Source organism: Protomyctophum bolini (genome assembly GCF_963924005.1).
Source record: "Protomyctophum bolini genome assembly, chromosome: 15".
NCBI classification, from domain to species: Eukaryota; Metazoa; Chordata; class Actinopteri; order Myctophiformes; family Myctophidae; genus Protomyctophum; species Protomyctophum bolini.
Genome location: NC_137876.1, coordinates 6,511,445 through 6,531,548, shown reverse-complemented (window position 1 = coordinate 6,531,548; position 20,104 = coordinate 6,511,445). Strand labels below are relative to the sequence as shown.

At 40.5% G+C, this 20,104-nt stretch overlaps 3 protein-coding genes across 3 annotated transcripts in view; 2 read left to right on the top strand and 1 right to left on the bottom strand.

Annotated features, from left to right (window-relative positions):
- The first annotated feature begins 2,450 nt into the window (after positions 1-2,450).
- orc3 (origin recognition complex, subunit 3) lies at positions 2,451-11,537 on the top strand. Its single transcript, XM_080784813.1, has 20 exons — positions 2,451-2,578; positions 2,667-2,724; positions 2,843-2,940; positions 3,243-3,387; positions 3,710-3,814; positions 4,124-4,290; positions 4,889-5,019; positions 5,496-5,655; positions 5,744-5,857; positions 5,938-6,071; positions 6,215-6,278; positions 6,440-6,556; positions 6,714-6,793; positions 7,078-7,211; positions 7,650-7,750; positions 7,857-7,954; positions 9,245-9,386; positions 10,025-10,141; positions 10,399-10,478; positions 11,311-11,537. The coding sequence occupies exons 1-20, from the start codon at positions 2,555-2,557 to the stop codon at positions 11,414-11,416; spliced, it is 2,175 nt and encodes a 724-aa protein (XP_080640939.1). The 5' UTR covers positions 2,451-2,554; the 3' UTR covers positions 11,417-11,537.
- A 200-nt stretch (positions 11,538-11,737) lies between these two features.
- Positions 11,738-14,491, bottom strand: LOC308330131 (akirin-2-like). The gene is made up of 6 exons (XM_080784838.1): positions 14,276-14,491; positions 13,812-14,013; positions 13,358-13,501; positions 12,721-12,870; positions 12,432-12,503; positions 11,738-12,336 (listed from the first exon to the last, which is right to left on the bottom strand). Exons 2-6 carry the CDS (start codon positions 13,990-13,992, stop codon positions 12,326-12,328), a joined length of 558 nt encoding a protein of 185 aa, XP_080640964.1. The 5' UTR covers positions 13,993-14,013; positions 14,276-14,491; the 3' UTR covers positions 11,738-12,325.
- Positions 14,492-16,991: 2,500 nt separating this feature from the next.
- LOC308330124 (xaa-Arg dipeptidase-like) overlaps positions 16,992-20,104 on the top strand; it is a 41,872-nt gene continuing 38,759 nt past the window's right edge. The window contains exon 1 of the mRNA XM_080784828.1: positions 16,992-17,069. Coding sequence (XP_080640954.1) covers positions 17,038-17,069 — 32 coding nt within the window. The 5' untranslated portion in view covers positions 16,992-17,037. The remainder of the gene's footprint in view (positions 17,070-20,104) is intronic.

Here is a 20,104-nt window from a genome sequence, read left to right as displayed (position 1 = left end):
TGTGCTGATGTAGCAGCTTCCTGTTGCACAAATTGGAGGACCTGATCCTTGCTCTGTCCCTTGATGATGTTAGAGTTATCAGTCCATTCTGGTTTGTAGCCTATCTCTGATGAATACATAAATTATCTACTATGACATAATATTAGTCAAAAGCCAACATATAGCCTACTGCATGTGCGTGTGCATTTACAGTACACATAAATTATAGGTGTATGTGTGTGTGTGAGTGTGAGAGAGATTCTGACAGGGATATAAAATGTGGCAGTCTCTAGACCAGGGGTATTCAATTAGATTAGGCCGGGGGCCACAACTGTAGAATGATTGTGTGTGGGGGGCCGCACAGTGTGCGCGCGAAGCGCGGAAATTTGTGGGTTCTCAAAATGCTTTTTGTGCTCAAACACGAAGATTTATGTATATTTCCGCACAGTAATGAGCAGGGTAATATGTCTATACAGGTATATGCCACCTTAGAATAGATTTAGGCCTAGACCTATTTGACAGTGCATAAACAGCATTGCTTTGACATTAACGACCATCAGCTGGACGGACACACACACACACAAACATTACATAGAGCAGTGATTCCAAAGTGGGGTTCGGGGACCCCCACGGTCCTTGAGGCAGTTCCAGGGGGTCCCCAGGGAAATGGTTTGGAATCAAAAGGACCCTTATGGGTTTGTAACTCTGAGAGTGTACAAATGGAACCAAATGGACCCTAACAGGGTTTATTATTGTGAGAATGATGGCTTCCATTTTCGCAACTTTTCAGGACTAGAAAGCCTGCAGTTTCTATTAGCTTGGATTCTCCATTGATGTCACTGTGGGTTTCTGAACTGCCCACAGCCCTCCTATGTGACACAGACAGAGTAGAAAAAAACGTGTCATTTTATCATGATTATTAGTGAGGACCTATTATGAAGATAGGTTGAAAAGTGGTCCTTTAATGATTACCGTCATTATGGTAATCTCACAATTAATATCGCACAAACCATACCTGTAACTTTTATTAGCCCTATTATTATTCTCAAAAAAAAAAAAAAAAAAAAATGTTTTTTTTTTTTTTTCCAAAATTCTTCCAGGGGCCACAAGGAGGCGCTCCGCGGGCCACATGTGGCCCGCGGGCCGCCAATTGAATATCCCTGCTCTAGACAGTAGAATGGAACACATTACAACGGTGCAAGCATTGAAGCGACGGGGTCACTGACTCCTCCTTCATAAACGTCATCCTGGCGGGAATTACGCTGCAGGAAGTGTTCCTTTATACTACGGCTCCGTCTTATAAGATAATTTAGAACTTCCTGTCTTAGAGCTAGCAAATTTAAGACATCCGGTTGCTTTCAGAATAAAATAAGGTTATTTAATTCGTTAATTAAATAATTATTTCATTACATTATTCGTATTATTATTACATTACAGTTATTGTAAAGACACACATTATGTTTCTGTGTAAAAATAAGTAATTAAATAACATAAAAAAGTTAATTAAGTTATCTAAATGGATAAATGCTATTCACTGGAGTGCATGGACTTTATAAAGTGGACACTGGACAAAAGACGCCTCCGCGAGGCAACTATCTGGACATACCCACGCGTTCAGGGAGATATCCTCTAGCACTTCCCACTCTCCGCTAAGCGGGAGAGGTGTAAAATTCACAGCAGCAGACCTTCTACTGAGGTCAACGGTCAAAAAAGTGCCGTTTCACTGGCCTATCTTTAACAACAGACATTGTATGTGTAAAGTGGGTAAAGTAATAATAATCAGTCTGTACAGACTCTGAGTCTAGATGCTGTAGAAATAGATCACTCATATAGCACTGTACATAATCAGTGTGTATACAGACTCAGAGTCTAGATGCTGTAGAAATAGATCACTCGTATGCATTTCTAGATGATGGTACTGTTCAGAGTGTCATGGGATTAGGAACCTTCAAACACAGTGCCATTGAACCTACTATCTTTACTTTGAAGTCTTCAGATAGTTGCCTCGCGGAGGCCTCTTTTGTCCAGTGTCCACTCTGGTCTGGAAACGGCACTTTTTTGAGCGTTGACCCCAGTAGAAGGTCTGCTGCTGTGAATTTTACACCTCTCCCGCTTAGCGGAGAGTGGGGTGTGGTAGAGGACATCTCCCTGAACGCGTGGGTATGTCCAGATAGTTGCCTCGCGGAGCCGTCTTTTGTCCAGTGTCCACTTTATAAAGTCCATGCATGCACTCCAGTGAATAGCATTTATCCATTTAGATAACTTTATTATTATTATTATTATTATTATTTAATTACTTATTTTTACACAGAAACATAATGTGTGTCTTATAGCATCATTTAAATGCTTCATTTGTAGTTTTAATGTGCAAATTAAACTTTTTTTCAATACTCTAGACTGGGTACTCTTATTTCGAAGAGATCGTCCACCGGAAGTCTTAAATTAGCTCATTAGATTAGCTCACTAGACAGTTGGCGTACGGCGTATGTTGATGTCCTCCATGAATCTACTCCACACTGCTATTTTGTATCTGCCAGACACGAGATAATATACATTAGAAACACTTAACGCTGCAATGACAACCTCGTCCGTGTCGAAGGTGGGTAGTGTACTAATGTTGCACTTGCAAACTTGCAGCCAAACAATGTTTAAATCGTTTATTTTCTGTTTACTTGACATTATTTCAGGGCTGCTTTGTTTTCAAACCGAGCACTAAAAAGAAAAGGAAGAAGACTCCTGATTTGGGTAAGGTTTCTCGCAGTGTGAATCAAGGTTCAAGATGTAAAATGGCAACAAAGATGTTTTTTTTACAAAGCAAAGTTACCCTGCATAGTCATCATAGTAGATGTCGTGTTCTTGACAGAGGATCATTTCACACATGGATGTGAAGACACAGAAAATGTCAAACTGCGATTCCAATTCTGCCAAAGTCTGTGGGACAAAATGAAAACGGAGACACAGGTGAGTAGTAAATTACCCTAGGCTAGGAATCTGATACCACATTTCAATATCCTGTCTCCCTGAAATATTGCACATTATTTATTTTTTTGCAAAGAGTACTGTATGAAATATTATTGCAGCACTTTTTTTCTTACCCAAATAATCAAGGGTATTCAATCAAGGGTCGTGCCAAGTTATTGAATACTTTGTGTTTGTACTGCCTTTCTGTATTTGTGCCTTTTGCATAGACTATATAACTTTGAACTATGGCTACGTGAGGCTAGATATGACTGGCAAAATATTATTCCCGGTTGCCTCTGAAGGTTTTGCAGGATGAACTCAACAGGAACATCCTAGACAGTTTGCTGGAATTCATCAGAAAGTGCTGCTCTACTTTCCATCGCAGTGCAGACAACTGGTCATCACGGATGAGAGCCAGTGAGATTCCTACAGCTGCTCTGGTCCTCGGTAGGTTATGCTGGTGATGATATGAGGCAAGCACATTTATTTGGGAGTTAGAAAAGGAGATTGCACTTCAATAATGGGATTCTCAGTGGAGTGCTAAAACCCATATCCATATACAGCATATTCCAAAAGTATGAAAAGAGCTAGTAAAAACAATAAAAACCATGTAGGCCTATGCATTTATTCACAAAAGTTTCGGTTCAATTCTAATGTGAAGAGCAGTTTTTTCTGCAGAGATTGTGACATAAAAAGAAAAGTTTTTGTAATTTTTAAGCCTCTAAAAATCTGTGGGGTAATTCTGTTCGTCATTTGATCTTCTCCATAGGTGTGAATGTTCCTGATCATGACATGACATTCGAGAGTTTGTCTGAGCTACTCCAACAGTCTGTGACTCCTTATGTGGTTTCTGTTCAGGCCAAAGAGTGTGGAGGTAAAGGCAGACTTTCATTAACTTTTGGTTTACCAACTTTAGGGAAACGGGTTATGTGCATATAACGTGTTTATATATGTTATATATGTCATATCGGTCCAATAATTGCTTTGTTTTGCTTTTTTTTCTCCTTCCTGAAATTGCCTAAAGTTTTTAAATATCACTCAATTTCTCCAGCTGATGGCATTAATATGGCATATCATGTAAAGTGGTTGTTCTATTACACATTCTTTGTTTTTATGAACAGTCTGTGAAAGGTCAGTACATTATAGTGTTATTAAACAAAACTTCTTATCTTCATCATGCCAGCATTGAAGCATCTGATGCAAAAGGTTCTGGAGAGGCTGATGAACACTGTTGTATCTGTGGATGATGAAGAGGAAGAGGAGGCTGGGCAGAGCAGCACACAGCTTAACCTGAAGAAAGTGCATTGTTCCCTCAGTACTCTCTCTGACTGGTACAAAAGCATAACCAAGGTAGGGGGGCATTTCTAGTTTCTGATGTGGCATGATTAATATTGGGTAGTATCTGAGAATGAAAGACAATTATCATTTTACATTAACATTCTCAGTGTTAATTAAAATGACCACAGATGGGTGGCGCTGGGGTAAATTCCTGCCCACCCCTGGCTGCAGAGACCAGGGGTTTGAATCCTCAAATGCATTCGGCTTAGTGCTCCAAAAACACAATAGGCTCTTTGCAATGTAGTCCTGGGTAGGGTTTCCCGAAGGTGCCATGCCTTTTTCCAGTTGATTTTCCTGATGATTGAATCTGATGAGCAGCAGATTTAAACTTGACACATTCATGTTTTCCGGTTTATATCTGCTGCTGTGACTTAAGAGGTATGGAGGTTTTCTAGGCACACCCAGCTGGGAAGAGGCCACAGCCCACAGGGTAGAACGAAGGAGGGATAATATCTCCACACTGGCCTGGTATCCTCAGAGCTGGCTAATGTGACCAGGAAAAGGAAAGTCTGGGGTTCTCTCCTGGAACTGCTGACTTCGATAAATGGTTGGTTGAAGGTGGATGGATGTTTTATCTTTTTTTAAATCATTATTGTTTTTGTTGTTTCAGAAATGTACTCCTGGTAAAAAATGTAGTTCTGGAGCCACAGATGCACAAGAACAGCCTCCCATTGTCATTATCTTCAAAGACTTGGAGGCTTTCAACCCAAGAGTTCTCCAAGACTTCATCCTCATCTGCAGGTACTGTACCTAGGTTTGATCAGTTTGTCACCATTTTGTTTGTTGCTAGTTGTGGTTTCTCTGATCATTTACTAAGTTGTTTTCCCCAGGGGCTACAGTTTGAATTAGAAAGCAGGGACTCTGCAGCAAGGTTCTGGAATCGAACCCAGGACATGTTTATTAATGTTAATTATTTACCTAATCATGTAATAAGTGTTCATACAGCTTGTATATAAAATTGTTTGATAGTAGATATTTAGTCTCAAAGTTCAGCCGGAAGCAAAATGGTCAAATGCCCAAACACATTTGGAATGGATTGAAAAAAGAATCACCCAAATTTGACCCATCGTCTTCCTCCAGTGTAATTGTCCATTATGTTTCTCATTAGGACCATTGTTGTTTTTTTTGGTTACTTTAGCTACAATCCCTTCTTTCTCTGTGCATATGTTGGAATACAATCACACATTTGCATAACCGTGTTCTATTTTCTCGCACAGCCGGTACATTGAACAGATCCCCCTGATGTTCATCTTTGGCATTGCCACATCGCCGAGCACCATCCAACACATGTTGCCACACTCTGTGTCCTCTCTGCTCTGCATAGAGCTGTTCCAGTCCCTCTCCTGTACCCAGCACCTGGCCACTGTCATAGACAAGGTAGTATAGACACTACCTTATTCACACACTTATTCTCTTTATATCCCAGAAAATGTATCTTATTTTGTATTGCTATCTGTTTTTGCAGTTGATCCTGACACATCAGTTTCCCTTTAAGCTGAGTGGTAAGGTGCTACAGGTGCTGATCAGCATTTTCCTCTATCATGACTTCTCAGTGCGAAATTTCATCAAAGGCCTGCAGGTAGGAAATTGTTTAAGTTAAATACCAATGTATCCTGTTGGAAAATGTGAGTGTGACATATTTTTTGCTCTGTCCTACAGTTGGCACTGCTGGAACACTTCCATAGCCAGCCTCTGGCTGTGCTGTGCTGCAAGAAGAAGGAAGCAGTGATTAATGCCATGCAGCTCAGCCACCAGGACTTGGAGAGAGTCAGGCAGCTACCATCCTTCAGAAGGTACACGAACATGCACCAGTGGGAGCAAATAACATTGTTTAGGTTCCTGACTGTTCTTCTCCTCCCTTTTACAGTCTCTGATCTGACAGAGTAAGCCTTTCTCCTGCATCCTCAGCAGCTGAATTGTATTTATTTTTCCACAGCTATGTAGAGAAGCAAGAACCTCAAGAACAGGTTAATCTGTTGACCGACGACACGCATATGAAGGTATACGTCTTTTCTACTCACAGAATATTCAACAATGAGCCTCTGGTTTTTGAAAGGGTGTATCATTTCTGTGCAATCGCATCCTCCTCCAATCCAATTATAACTTTTCAAGAGTATAAACACTGTCATTGTATTGACCAGATTGCTTTTTGTATCTGTAGGCGGTTTGTCAAAAGCTGCTGAAGAATCTTCACAAATACCACAAGAATTATTACCCCATCCTAAGATGTCTCCACCTCCTGACCTCTTCATTACCCAAGTACCCCCTTGGGAAACAGGCAAGGATCTTTAGACAAACATACCTTTTCCTTCACGGTGCATTTCCAGGATGTTTTTATTTTATTTTGTAAGTTGTTGATTCTCCCTCTGACTCGCCGTATGACTACTTGATAACTGTTTGAAGTTATGTCAGACAAACTGTCTCTCTGTTCACAGATCAGGGAGCTCCATATATTGTGCCTGGATAAGAACATCTGGGAAAATGAGGAGTACCAGTCAGCCATGCAGCTCCTTGGGTAAGTCAGATTACAGAACGTACAGTATCTATCTATAAATGTCTGTACGTACGTAAGTAAGTACGTCTAATCCACATAACTCGAGAACCGTTCGCCCAACCGACTTAAAATTCGACACACGCGTTCCACACCCCCACAGGGAGTGCACTCAGTGCAGTGCCCGGTGAGAATTAATTCAAATGCTTTAAAAAGCTCTCAAATCAACCCACAAAGATGCAAACATACCTTGGGTTGAGCTGAGCAGGTTGCTCTTGTCAGTCACCATCATGTGGTTTGTCCACTAGAATGCTGGCTAAAGATGAGCTGATCACAGTGCTACAGAAGTGTGCTGAGATTCTACGGTCTGTCAAGTCCAAGAAGATGAAGGCGGCTCTTGGCCAACTGGAGGAAAGGCTGGTCAAATTGAAGCAGCTGGATGGTAAGTAATGATGATGACTGGAGGTTGCAGGTTGAAACCAGCAGGGGGTGGTGTTGTACTATAGCGACTGCTACAAGTTGGTTTGGGTGACTGTTCAGTTTGGATGTAAGGGAGATGGTGTGAAACTCTGGCATGTTACACTGTCCTGGTGAAAGGAAGTGGTGGGTGAATCCATGTATAATGGAGGATCCATGTGGTTATCTACACTTCCTCAGACTAATGTTTATTTTAAATTGTATTTTTAGTTGTATTGTATTTGTTTTATTCAGGACCCCAGGAAGACACTAATGGGGATCCTTTAATAAACATAAACTAACATTGGTAGTTGATAAGTTACTGGGTCCACAGTACATGGTTGGGGCAATGATTGAACTGTAACTATGAAAAGAGAACCACTTCATAAGCACAGAATATTTTCATGTCTCTTCATCTTGACAGACACCTCTACTGAAGTTGTTGCTGCTGGTGGTGGTGGTGGGGACCTCACCTCTCCTGAAAAAGGTTTTCAGAAGAAAACTGATCTGTTCCAACTGCAGAAGGTACAGCATTTAACAGTTATACCACTGGACATTTAACAGTTATCCCATGTGTGTCTCAAGTGTTGTTTAATCTACCGTAACTGCATTGCCCTGTTTTGTTTTGTAGACACTGCTGGAGATGAAGGAATCTCGGAGAACCAAAAAAATGAGCCATTTTGAGATTCTACGCAGCGAAGCCCTAGAGTTTATCGACGGCGTAGTGCGGTGAGACAGATCTGTCCTGAATATAGTAGTGCCTGGATTTTCATATTACAACATATTAATACCTAAAGTGTTATACTAGAGTTCTCAACCAACCTGAAAATTCAAACGTGCACCAACCAAGCGTGTTTAATGCCGCTGGCTGAGGGGACAAGACTACTAAAACAGACCTTTTTTCATGCCAAGGTTCTGTATCTTTGTCCTGATGGCATGAGGTTGAAAAAGCGATACAGGGGATGATCAGTGTCATGTGAGGTTGAAAGTGCTAGCCGTGTGATGGCCTTATTGGTCATATCAGAAAGGGGGTGTAAGAAGTCCGATGATCTAGGAAGCAATACGGGTAATACTTATAAAATATTAATTAATAATAATTAATAATTCTGGTAATTCAGTAAAAGTTTGTTTCTGTGAGGCATGACAGAACAGGCATATCGGAACTGGTTTAAATGAATGCTTTTGTACAATAATGACAGAAGATGAGGAGCAACAGATGATGATCTTAATTTACGGATTACATGGAGTCTTTTCTGAAAGCGTGAATGGATAGATGTAATATGTTGATCAAACCGTCTTGTCCAGGGAGTGAGTCCAATATATGTGAAACTGTCAACCTGTTCTACTGTTTTACCATTACTGAGGAGTGGGTTAAAGTCCAGTTTGTGTCAATGACCAGTTTTTTTTGTTTTGTCCACGTTCAACTGTAGGTGCACCACAGTGTAAAATTGTAAATGGTGTTCTGATAGTCCGTAGTAGAGGGTTTTTGTCATGGGGATGATGGAGCAGTCCGAGAATGTCAGTATCATCAGAGTATTTAAAGTATGTGATGTTGGGCTAATACAATCATTTGTGTATAGTGTGTAGACTAGAGGACTGAGGATACAACCCTGGGGGACCCTGTGTTGATGATAACGGTTGATGAAAATGATGTAGCTACCTACTTTAACTGTTTGGTCTATTACCGGTACTCAAAACGTGAGTCCAGTGGATGAGAAGTGGAGGGATGTTGAGGTGATGCAGTTTCTTGATCATGATTTGTTCTTCTGTGTCAGCATGCAAATTGCAGCCCTAAAATACCTGCGTATCGTGTTTCCTTTATTGAGGACTGTCTCCAAATTCTAAATGGTTATTCAACCAACAAATACCTATGTCCTTGTCCATCTATCTGTATATGGATGTATTTGTGTACTTGTATTGTATGTATTTGTCTAACATGATTTATGGGACCCCCTCGGAAATGAGATGCAGCATCTCAAGAGGCTATCCTTTCAATAAATTAAATGTAATTCTTCCCAGGAGTTACCTGTCTCCCCAAGAGTGTCAGCCATTGAATGAGGTGTGCTACTACAGTTCCTCTGCTGTTCTAAGGCGACATCTCAATGCCACACCTCGTACCTCGATTCAGACTGCACTCAGCAGTCCATACCACTATCTTCAGGTAACTAATGGCATTTTATGCTATTACTATTTTTTACCAACAACATGGCATAAATTAGGCTTAAATTGAGTAAGTGTATATATGTTTTGTTTTGTTAACCAATTAAAATTGGAAAAGCATAGATTTTAACTACAAATACTGTGGCTATTCAAAAATAGCAGATATACAAGCTCATAGCGCATCACCTTGTGCCGTGCTATGAGCTTTTGGAATAAATCTTTGAATCTTCTGCGGTTCCCTGTAACAAAATATTTTGAGATGGGAATCTGTGGCCAAAGAATATCATTTTGGGGGTGCTTGACATAAACATTTGAGCACCACTGGTGTATAGGATTTAGAAGACATTTTTAGAATTGACTTCAGGTCTAAATGTGTTAATAGCTCTATATTCTGTTAGTGTAGGTTGGATACTGGAAGATTAATTTTAATTGGAAGTGAAGAAACCAAACCCTTTCCCGATTAGATGAAATTGGGGACCCACCTGAAAATGTATTTTCTGTTTATTAAAGATTAATATTGTGTAATATAGAGCTTTAAACCACACTCACTTACAGCACGTTTAACACAAACACAATGTTCTGACAATGCATTTCCCAAGTTGTATTGAGAATATTTTGATATATGATATGTTTTTTTAGAATAACCACTTGAGAACAGATGACGGCTCAGTGTCCAACGCTGCTCCTGATATCTGCATTGTGCACAAACTTCACCTCGAGTGTGGAAGACTGATCAACCTCTATGACTGGTTAGAGGTGAGTTCCTAAGACCTTATGATCACCAGGGAAGTTTTTTTGACATCTACAATCTACATGAAATGCAACATAAATTATTGAATTTGGAGGAAAATGTAAAAATGCTTATTGATTTGTTTAATCACACATTCAATAATGACTCGTCTTGCAGCAACAGATAATAGATGTCGGCGTTGTAAGTGCAAAGGTTACTTTAATTTCGTTATATCAAGTTGTTTGTCATGTTTGTTCCATGATAACGTGTGTTTGTTTTCCAGGCATATGCCATTGTGGTCTCTGCTGCTGAGGGTCAAGATCCTGATTCCAAAGATTATGGAAAAGTAGATGAACTCAAACAGTATCCTTTTATAAACGTTTATCTATTAACAAACAATACTGTAACAGTGGACTATAACAATAGATGCATAAAAGCTCCACAATTTGTTGCATATTTGAGAATTGAGATTACTATTTTTGAGCATGTTGGAAAACATTGTTATATATACATACAGTATACCACTGCACTTTTCAGACTGTATGATCAGTATGATACTAGACCATTTTTACTTGCGCAAGCAATAATTTCGCCCGGTCTCTTCAACGTGACAGCCGTCAACCATTTGATGGGTATGCAAAAAAACAGCAAATCTGTGCCTGGTTTGCTGGGACCAGACTACACAAATGACCATATGTCTTACGTCATCATTTAGAGCTAGTCATACGTATACTATACACATAATCAGTCAAAATAAAATAGCAAATTGTGCCTGATCTGCTGGGACCAGAGTACGTGGTGTGTGTATATGTATGACTAGCTCTCAATGATGACGTAAGAAATATGGTCATTTGTGTAATCTGGTCCCAGCAAACCAGGCACAGATTTGCAGTTTTTCTTGCATACCCATCAAATGGTTGACGGCTGTCACGTTGAAGAGACCGGGCGAAATTATTACTTTTTTTTGCATACGCATCAAATTGTTACACCTAATGATTATACATTTCAAACGTTCCTTCAGAGATACTGAGATGTGACAGTTTACAGCGGTCGAAAGTACTTGCGCACTAGTTGGCCATTTATGGCCTACTAGCGTGCAACAAGCAAGTATGCACTCGGCAGAGTGCAGTTCTAGTTATAATTGTTTTGTAGCAGTGAATTAGCGTTCGTTTGGTTCTTAACCATTGTGCACCAGTGCTCGTTTCATCCAGTCCGTGTCTGAGCTTGAATTTCTGGGCTTCATCAAGTCCACCAAACAGAAGACCGATCATGTGGCTCGACTGACCTGGGGAGGCTGCTGAACCATTAGTCTGCAGGTTTCAATTTCATAACCTGCTTCCATTCATATTTCAATTCATTCTTGCTTAAAGTCTAGGGTTGTGTGAAATTTGTTTTGCATTTCTCATTAAAAGAATGCATTTGCTCAGCATGTCTGGCATTTTTTCTATGGCCCCCTAGACAACCAAACTAACGTTTGTGAAGGAATATTAATTCTGGTCTCCCCGTTGGTTCTCAACCTATGTGCCCAAGAAAGCACTCTAGTTTGTATTGGTCAGGTCTTGTTAAAAAGACCACCTTAGGTCTTTTTAATGGCATTTCATACCATTAAACAAAACAAGGACTATAACTCTTTAAAACGTTTTATTGGTTTTTCCATTAGGTACATGGGCTTGAAAGTAATATCAGGAAAACAAATGTCAAAATAAATACTTTTGATTTGGGGGGAAGGGTAAGGGTCAGATTAGCCCATTTATACTGTTCAAGTTGAACAATGAACTGCAGGACAAACTGCAAACCTTGAATGCTAAATCAAATTTTCCCCTTGCTCACAGATTGACCAGCAAACCTTTAGTAGAATTCTACATTGCTTTCTTATTTACATGTAACAAAGAAATCAAACAATGAATAACAAAGTCTGGAATGCCAGGAATCATTATAAAAGTAAGAGAACTGTTGTAGATACACGTACAGCAGGATAAACATAGGCCACTGATAGATAGGGTCCATAAATTTACATCAGGAAGCACCTAGTTGCTTACAATAGAGTGGTAACCACTGACAACGGCTTCATATAAACCTTTGCCCAAAGACAGAATATGGCACAGTAAGAAAAGTTTCATTTAAACAGTATCTCTTGCATTGATGGGCTTTAATCTTGAGACTTGACTTGCAGCAAGAGAAAGTCACCTGGCAAAGATTCTGTACCGCACTCAGGAAACATCTGGGGGGAGGGTATATAGACACCAGATTTGTTAGTTGAACATTCACAGATGGAATTCAAAGCGTGAAAAGTATGTGCAAGTGAAAATAACTCACAGCTTGCAGGTTGCTCCCCAAATCGTCGCATCAACTGATCATGTGTAAACTTCACAAAGGTATCATATTGTTCTGAAATTGTAGCATTGTACATAAGCGTTAGGGTCTTGTACTCTTTTTCTCTGCAAAACTGGAGATGTTAAACCACCTTATTCAGATTTTCAAATGCAGAATATACAAGACTTTGATTTGAATGTACTTTACAAGAATACTTTATCAATGTACATTGTATACTGATGCTAAATGAATTCACTACATTTGCAGATCCAACCAGTATTGAGAAACCGACCTGCCAATTTTGAAGTCATAGTCTCTTCATACTCCTCACGCACTTTCTCTTCCCTTTCCTTCAAGAGGCGTTCACAGATCATTCCAACTTGTCTGAGAGTGAATAAAGGTTGCTCTCTCCTTGTTGGAGAAACACCTCCACAAGATGTTCCTGCCGAATACAATGAATGTAGAGTGAGTTGATTGTACAGCATGAGTTATGATCATGACATTTTACTATGATTTATTGGCATACAACAAAATTGCAACTAACCATTTAATTATGTTTTGTGAATTGAATACTAATGTGAATGCGTCTTCCAGACTTTGTAAACAAATTGCACAAGGCAGATATGACAAATAACTAACTTATAAGAAATTCGATAGTTGATTGATAATGATTACTCAAATATAATTGCAATTTGGCAGTTATGCAATAACATACCAACCTACCGTAACTCTGTCTACCATAAGATACACTAAATATCTTTGCCCAAAATAGCCTTTCTACAAGCCAACAACACGATGTGAGTGTATTTTCCCCCCAGAATAGAGATACTAGGGGTCAAGTGGTTAAATCTCAATGTTGGCTGTACAAAACCTATTTTGCCTTGCAAAACGAATCCTTCTCTTTCTCTTCAATGCATTATACAACAAACCTGGCATGCTAGAACCACTCATAATAGATGACTGGGGTGGGGACTCTGGAGAATAGCAGCCCTCTGACTGCTGGTAGCCCCCATCTAGATGTTTCCTTTTCTGGATGCGTTTGTATTCCTGCTTGATGTTGTTCAGGATTTGTTCTAGAATGCCCAAGGAGACGACGTTATAGGGAGGGAGAAAATAGATATTAGTCAGGGATAACATTTGTCACAAGAGGCCTCTAACCTTATCTCACTGTTAAGCAGCTCTAATGTGACCCTACACTGACAGCAGCCAAAAACAGATGCCTCGACCAGTAACTTAGCCTCTGATAACTTTCAACCTTGTGTACAAAATAGGAGATTTATTTGATGACTGCTGAATTCCAATCAGCTAGCTCCACATGTGGGCTAATGCGTTTAAAGTACCAGGCAAAGCCGGCAAACGGGCCAACTTGACCAACACTATCACCTGCAGTAAGTCTGGACGACGGCGACTCCCCAAATGGCGATGGTTCCATGCGAAGGTATTTCCTAGGGGACGAAGATGACGACGAGGGGGACACGGGTACGCATCTTCGTCTTTTGGGGGACGTCGGGCTCATCAGTGGATCGAAATCCATGGTCCTCTTCAGGGTGGCTCCACACGCCATGACTCGCGGATGTCTGAGGGGCTAAAATGCCGAAACAAGATCATAGACCATGAGACAAGAACGCCTCGATAGCCACTGCTAACAGTGGGTTGTCAATTTCAACACAATCCACTGGCCAACAAACGCGAGACCGGTTTGTGCACTATTCACAATAATCTAGTAGCAGGCGAACATTAGCTACGCTTAATGCTAGCCACACTGGTGGAACCAAACGAAAACAAAGCTACGACGTTAGCAATCGCTATCCTCACCGTGGCTACGAATTATGAAAACAGACACTCACCTTTCGGGGGAAAAGTTGCCCTCTCCGATCACTGCCCTTGTATCGTAAAGGAGCTCCTAGGGTTGCTTATGAAAAGTTATGATGAAGACGTGCCGACCACGGGCCAACTGTCCAACGTTAATCTAGCTTAGGGGGCTAACATGAGAGATAGGTGGCTAACTTAGCTGCTTGTTTTTGATCCCAGCCAGCAAGCAGTCGGCTTCTCCCATACACTGTGTTGGCTTGTACAGCCCCCCTTACTACGTCACATTCGCCAATAGGTTGCTTGCGCGCCTATGCATGCTGGGATTTGTAGTACGTTTATCGATCGCAAAGTTAAGTACCCGGTAAATTGTAAGTACCGGACGGACTACCGTGCGGTAAGTGAGGATTTAAAATAGTTCAACTTAATAGCCAGCAAACATGGAATACGGACATTGTTGATGCCATATTTTGTAATTTTATAACGGCAAAACTGATAAAACTATCATAAATAATTTCCAAAGTCAAGTAGTAGTACTAGTAGTAACCACACGAGGGTAGTATTGCACAAACTATTTTGATTCCCAACATTGAGCACTTCGAGACAGTTCTCACATAGCCTACTACAGGGGTCTGCAACCTTTTAGGAATTAAGTGCCATGTTTTTATTTTCTGGATAGTCAGTGTGCCATGTCAACATTAATTTGAATGACACCACATCAACATTTCCAGTACTTAGTTTAGACAGTATTTGGTTTAGACTAGTCATTGGTTAGACCAGTCATTAGTCCTACAACTACAACCTATCTCAAACCCTCACCCTAACCCTAACCTCCCACGGGGCAGCACACCTAAACCTAACCTTAACCCATGTCTAACCATTGACTAGTCTAAACTAAGTATGCACCCCAATTTTGATTGTCCACGGAAATATCCTTATTTTTAATATTTTCTTTCACATTGTTATAATGATCATTAGACTCAGAGCACTGACCCATGCATCTCCCAGACTCCCTCCCCAGTCAGAGTTCAGAGATTTAATGAATGTAGAATTACAGTATGTGCAGGATGTAATTTACTGTACATACAAATGTGAGGGATTTATTTGACTACGTTTAAAAATATTTTTTAAAACCAAAAGTCCTCTCTCTCACACGTATGCCACTGTGCCAGTGATCACCCTCCTTTGTGCCAATGTTGGCACCGGTGCCAAAGGTTGCCTACCCCTGGCCTACTACCTTATCATGGAATGTGAAAGATACATGTCCAAAATTGTCCAGGAAACAGGCGCACTATATAGTCTGGTCTGCATTCATATGGCTTAAACCTTGGAAGTGCTGCTGTACTGCTGATGATAATAATTATTATTATTATTATTACAGTACTACTACTAATAATACAATATTATATTATAATTGGTAAGAACGAGACCACCAAGAACTGCAAGAAGTGTTAATATACATTTTATTGAAGAAAAATAAAATACCATGAATTGTAACAAAATGAAAATGATGATGTAAAATAGACCAAGTTTATACCTAATGTCTTCTTCTGATGAACAGGTCTTAAATCACAAAGTGGCACTACTGATTCTTTGCTGTTTGCAACACTGTTTAACTGAGTGATTTGATGGAAATGCTAGAACTACATTTTTGTGTTTATATCACATATCACACAGCCATTAAAAAATAAAGGTAAGCACAGTTTCACCTTGACTTACTGTCACAATAGGCCTATATCTATGTAACATAAATCAACAATCCTGAAAGCAAAACAGAAATACCATATTCTTTCATAATGTAAATCAATTCTTCTTTGCTGTTTTAAATTCACTGTCACAAAGCAGTGCAAAAAAGCAGTCTAAAGTAATAGGCTAAACATCGGAAACTGTAAAAATAATAATAAAGCAAAAATAAACTCAAGGAGAACAAGAACCGGTATAGTAGAAAGCATTTAATTTATTGACCGGATCCCCTATGGGGGGGGTCTAAACTTGGTCCTCTCTTTTTTTAAACCTCTAGTCTACACCATATCTATTTCACAAAAATAGCAGATCTACAAGATAAGACCTTTATTGATCCCATGAGGGGAGGGATCAACGGAAGCACAGCAGTTAAGTTACAGTTACAAGGCAAATGACAAAAAGTACTGTAGATACAGCATATTATTAAAGATAGATCACACTAAACATTTGTTTTGTACCATTAATAATCAACATTATACACCCTAAAACAAAGCTTGCATTATGCAGGACAAAATAAATAATAAGAATAGCCTATACACACCATTGCAACTCGATGTGAGCTTGTAGATCTGCTATTTTCTGCGAATGTTCGCCTGTCTTTGCAGAATGTTTGCCTATTATGACATGATTCATGTGGTTAATGTGGCATCATATGTTGATCTGCAATGTCTTTTCAACAGTTTTACCAGAGTCTGACAGAAGAACCCTCCGTAACCTGAAACTTGAGGTACGTCATAAAAGCAAAACATAAATAACCAATCTACAAGCTCACAATGCATCGCGATGTGACGCATTGAGACCTTGTAAATCAGCTATTTAAAAAAGTGTTGCACCTCCAAATTAGGTTCTGAGAACCGTATCTGAAACCAAGCCGAAACAAATCCAGAACCCATGAAATAGGTTTTCTTAGTTCTTGTATAGTCAAAAATCAGACTGGCTCTGCTGTGGTCTCAGTGGACGCGGTCAGACTAACCTGAGCCACATGTACTCTATTGGTCTTTGCAGAGTCAATTGTACCTTTCCCTGCTGCACCTGCCGGGCCTCTGACACTTCTGCTATGGAAATCACTCTCACCACTATTGTCCAGGGGTAAGTCTGTTCTCCGGCACACCTTGCAAATGTTGATAAAAGCCCTACGTAGATCTTTACTCCTCATGGCGTAGATGACTGGGTTTACAGTGGAGTTGAGCAGGCAGAGCATGCTGCAAAAGGCAAACACAGTCTTGATGAAGTCATTGACCTTCCAGAACAGGTCATATGCCATGATGGTTAGCACAGGGCCCCAGCAGATGATGAGGGCCACCAGGATGAGGAACAAGGTCTTAGCCAGACGTAGATCCATTCGGGCCTGCTCAGGCCTGACCAGCTGTACTTTGGTCCCGTCCGCTGTGTAGACGACCACGCTCCTCTGGGACGTGCGGCTAAGCATGCGGACAGCGTGGTGGTGGGCTTTCCACAGGATGAACAGGTAGGCATAGATGATGAACAGCACTAAGATGCTGGTCATTCCAATCCAGAACATCAGGTACCTCTGGTCGATAAGGGGGAAGATATCCGAGCACACAGAGTTCAGGCGTTTGCAGTTCCATCCTAGCAGAGGGAGCAGTGAGACGCCGATCGAAATGCACCACATCACGCTGAAGGCGACGACCGCTCTGGCCTTTGTGACGATGTGTTTGTACGCCATGGGCCTGTGGATGGAGATGAAGCGGTCGATGGCGGTGAGGAACAGGCTGCCGACCGACGCTGTGAAGGAGGCGATCACCCCGGCCAGTTTGAAGAGGAACACGTTGGGAGTGTCCTTCCTGTGGAGGACATGGAAGTCCAGAAAGCTGTAGACAAATATGATGCTGCCTATTAAATCGGCCACAGCCAGGCTTCCTATGAAGTGATATGACGGCCGGGAGCGCAGCGTGTGTGAGTGCAGGATCACACACAGCACCATGAGGTTCTCCAGCACCGTGAAGGTGCCCAGTGTCACCGCCAGGATGGCTACTGCTAACTGCTGATTGGGTGTCAGGATCATAAAACACTCCATGTTGTCTGCAAAGTTCTCCTCGCACTGTGCAATGCCCCCACCACCACCCACATAGGTCCCATTACTCAGGAGTAAGTCTGAGATGTTTGTTGGGTAAATGGTTAAATTATCTCCAGGGATAAGTCCAGTTATAGAGTTGCTTGTTGCACCAGAATGAGGCTTCACTAAGTGGAATTCAATCTTAGGGCTGGAGTCAATGGAGGGGTCATCATCATAGATGGCATTGGAGCCTAGATAGTGCAGGCCTGTTGTTATTGTCTTTATTGTGGTTCCTGCTATCCCATACAGAGACTTCATGGCTGAAAGGTATAGGTCCTCACTGGAGAATGAGGGAAAGTAAATAAATAAATATAAACAAAACAATTGGACCCATTGGATACATACATTTGTATATAAGGATTCCAGGATTAAAGTGGTTAAATGAACACCGATGATCTTACAGTGTATACAGTGTTAGAAATATATATGGAAGATCTTTTCAGCCAGAAAATAATATTCACTGAATCACTGGTCCCTGAGGCTATACTGAATCACTGAATCAGTCAATGTAACCAAGAAGAATGAATGAATTGATATATGCATTTAAAACAAGACAAATTAATGAAAACAGTTTATTTATTCATAATAATAATAATAATAATAATAGCTCTGTTGAACCTCTGTGGGTGTAATTTGCTGGGTGATATCACATAATCACAGGAATCTGTATCAACCAGCTGACCCTATATAACAGATGCACCCTAGACAATAATGTGTGGGAACTAAACAGTTGATGCTGCCTCAGGGGGGAAACGCATTAAATATGTAGGACAGCTATGCTTTCTTATTAATTAAAGGGGGTCGTTAGGAATCACGGCTTTTAAACTAATTGTTTAACTAACGACACGTCAAGAGAGATTATAATTAAAAGGGGTATAGCCTATATTGGTATACAGTCGAGTCAGTCAGTCAGTTGTATCTCAAATATAGGCTCAATATTCTTTTGACGCTCTTAAAACACGTCCGTTAAAAAGGGTAAAGTATAAGCCGCACTGTTGCCAGTCAACTAATCAGCCAGTCAATACATCACTAGAAATTCTATACAATCTGTATGCTAAAAAAAGTGTCTCTTCGGAGAATTTATAGTTAATTGGAAATGAGTTATAGAATTTCCAAATTAATCTCTAAATGTTATGATGAATTGAAAACGGTGGACCCTCTTGTAAACAAGTGTAAATGGTGTCGTCCACTCACAGTTAACAATTTTTGTATTGATCTTGTATGCTTGAAATGTATATACTAGAGGTAATTCGATCTGCAAACTGTTAATAAATAGGCTACTTCAATCAATCAATCAATCAATCAATTTAACAACAACAAAAACTAACAAACACGATTAAATTAATATCCAATTTACCTTTATTTCTCCACCGCAGATCGGTCCATGGCATTTATATCGGCTGAAAGTACCCAATTATGTTTTTGTCCTTAATATTCATTGACAGTAACAGTGACTAGATAAAAGTGAAAGCAGACTATCTACGAAAATAACAAAATTAACCAAGCCTATGCTTTTGGGGGGATGAAATCTCTTACGCGCGTCACTCACTCACTGTCATTGTCACAGACAGTCTCCTTATAGTGTGCGGCGCGCCGCAGTTATAAAGCATTTCTTTGTGGTGCGCTAAATCACGTGGTGTGAGGTGTGAATGCAGTAGCAAGTGCACAGAAGGCTGATGCCCTCAACACCGGCATGATGCACGTATTGCCTACGAGAGTTGATCCCATAGAGAAAATAAAATGCCAGCCCGCCAGGCTTTTAGCATTTGCGCCTACCTGTGAAAACCAGTTATCACATTCACAGAGCTGCACATTTTTATCACAATAGAGAATACAACACATTACAGTAGGTGATGCGACCATGTTATGCCTAGGATGCCAATTAAGTCACTGCACTAATTAGGCTAATGAACTTCAGCTGTGCCCTGCTTCGAGAAGAAGAATGCATTTTCTGTATTCGTGCACAAGGTAATGCAATGTATCATGGCTTGTGTTAACTTATTCGCCTATTGATTAGATTAGGCTGCGTAGCAAAATCCTTTAAATT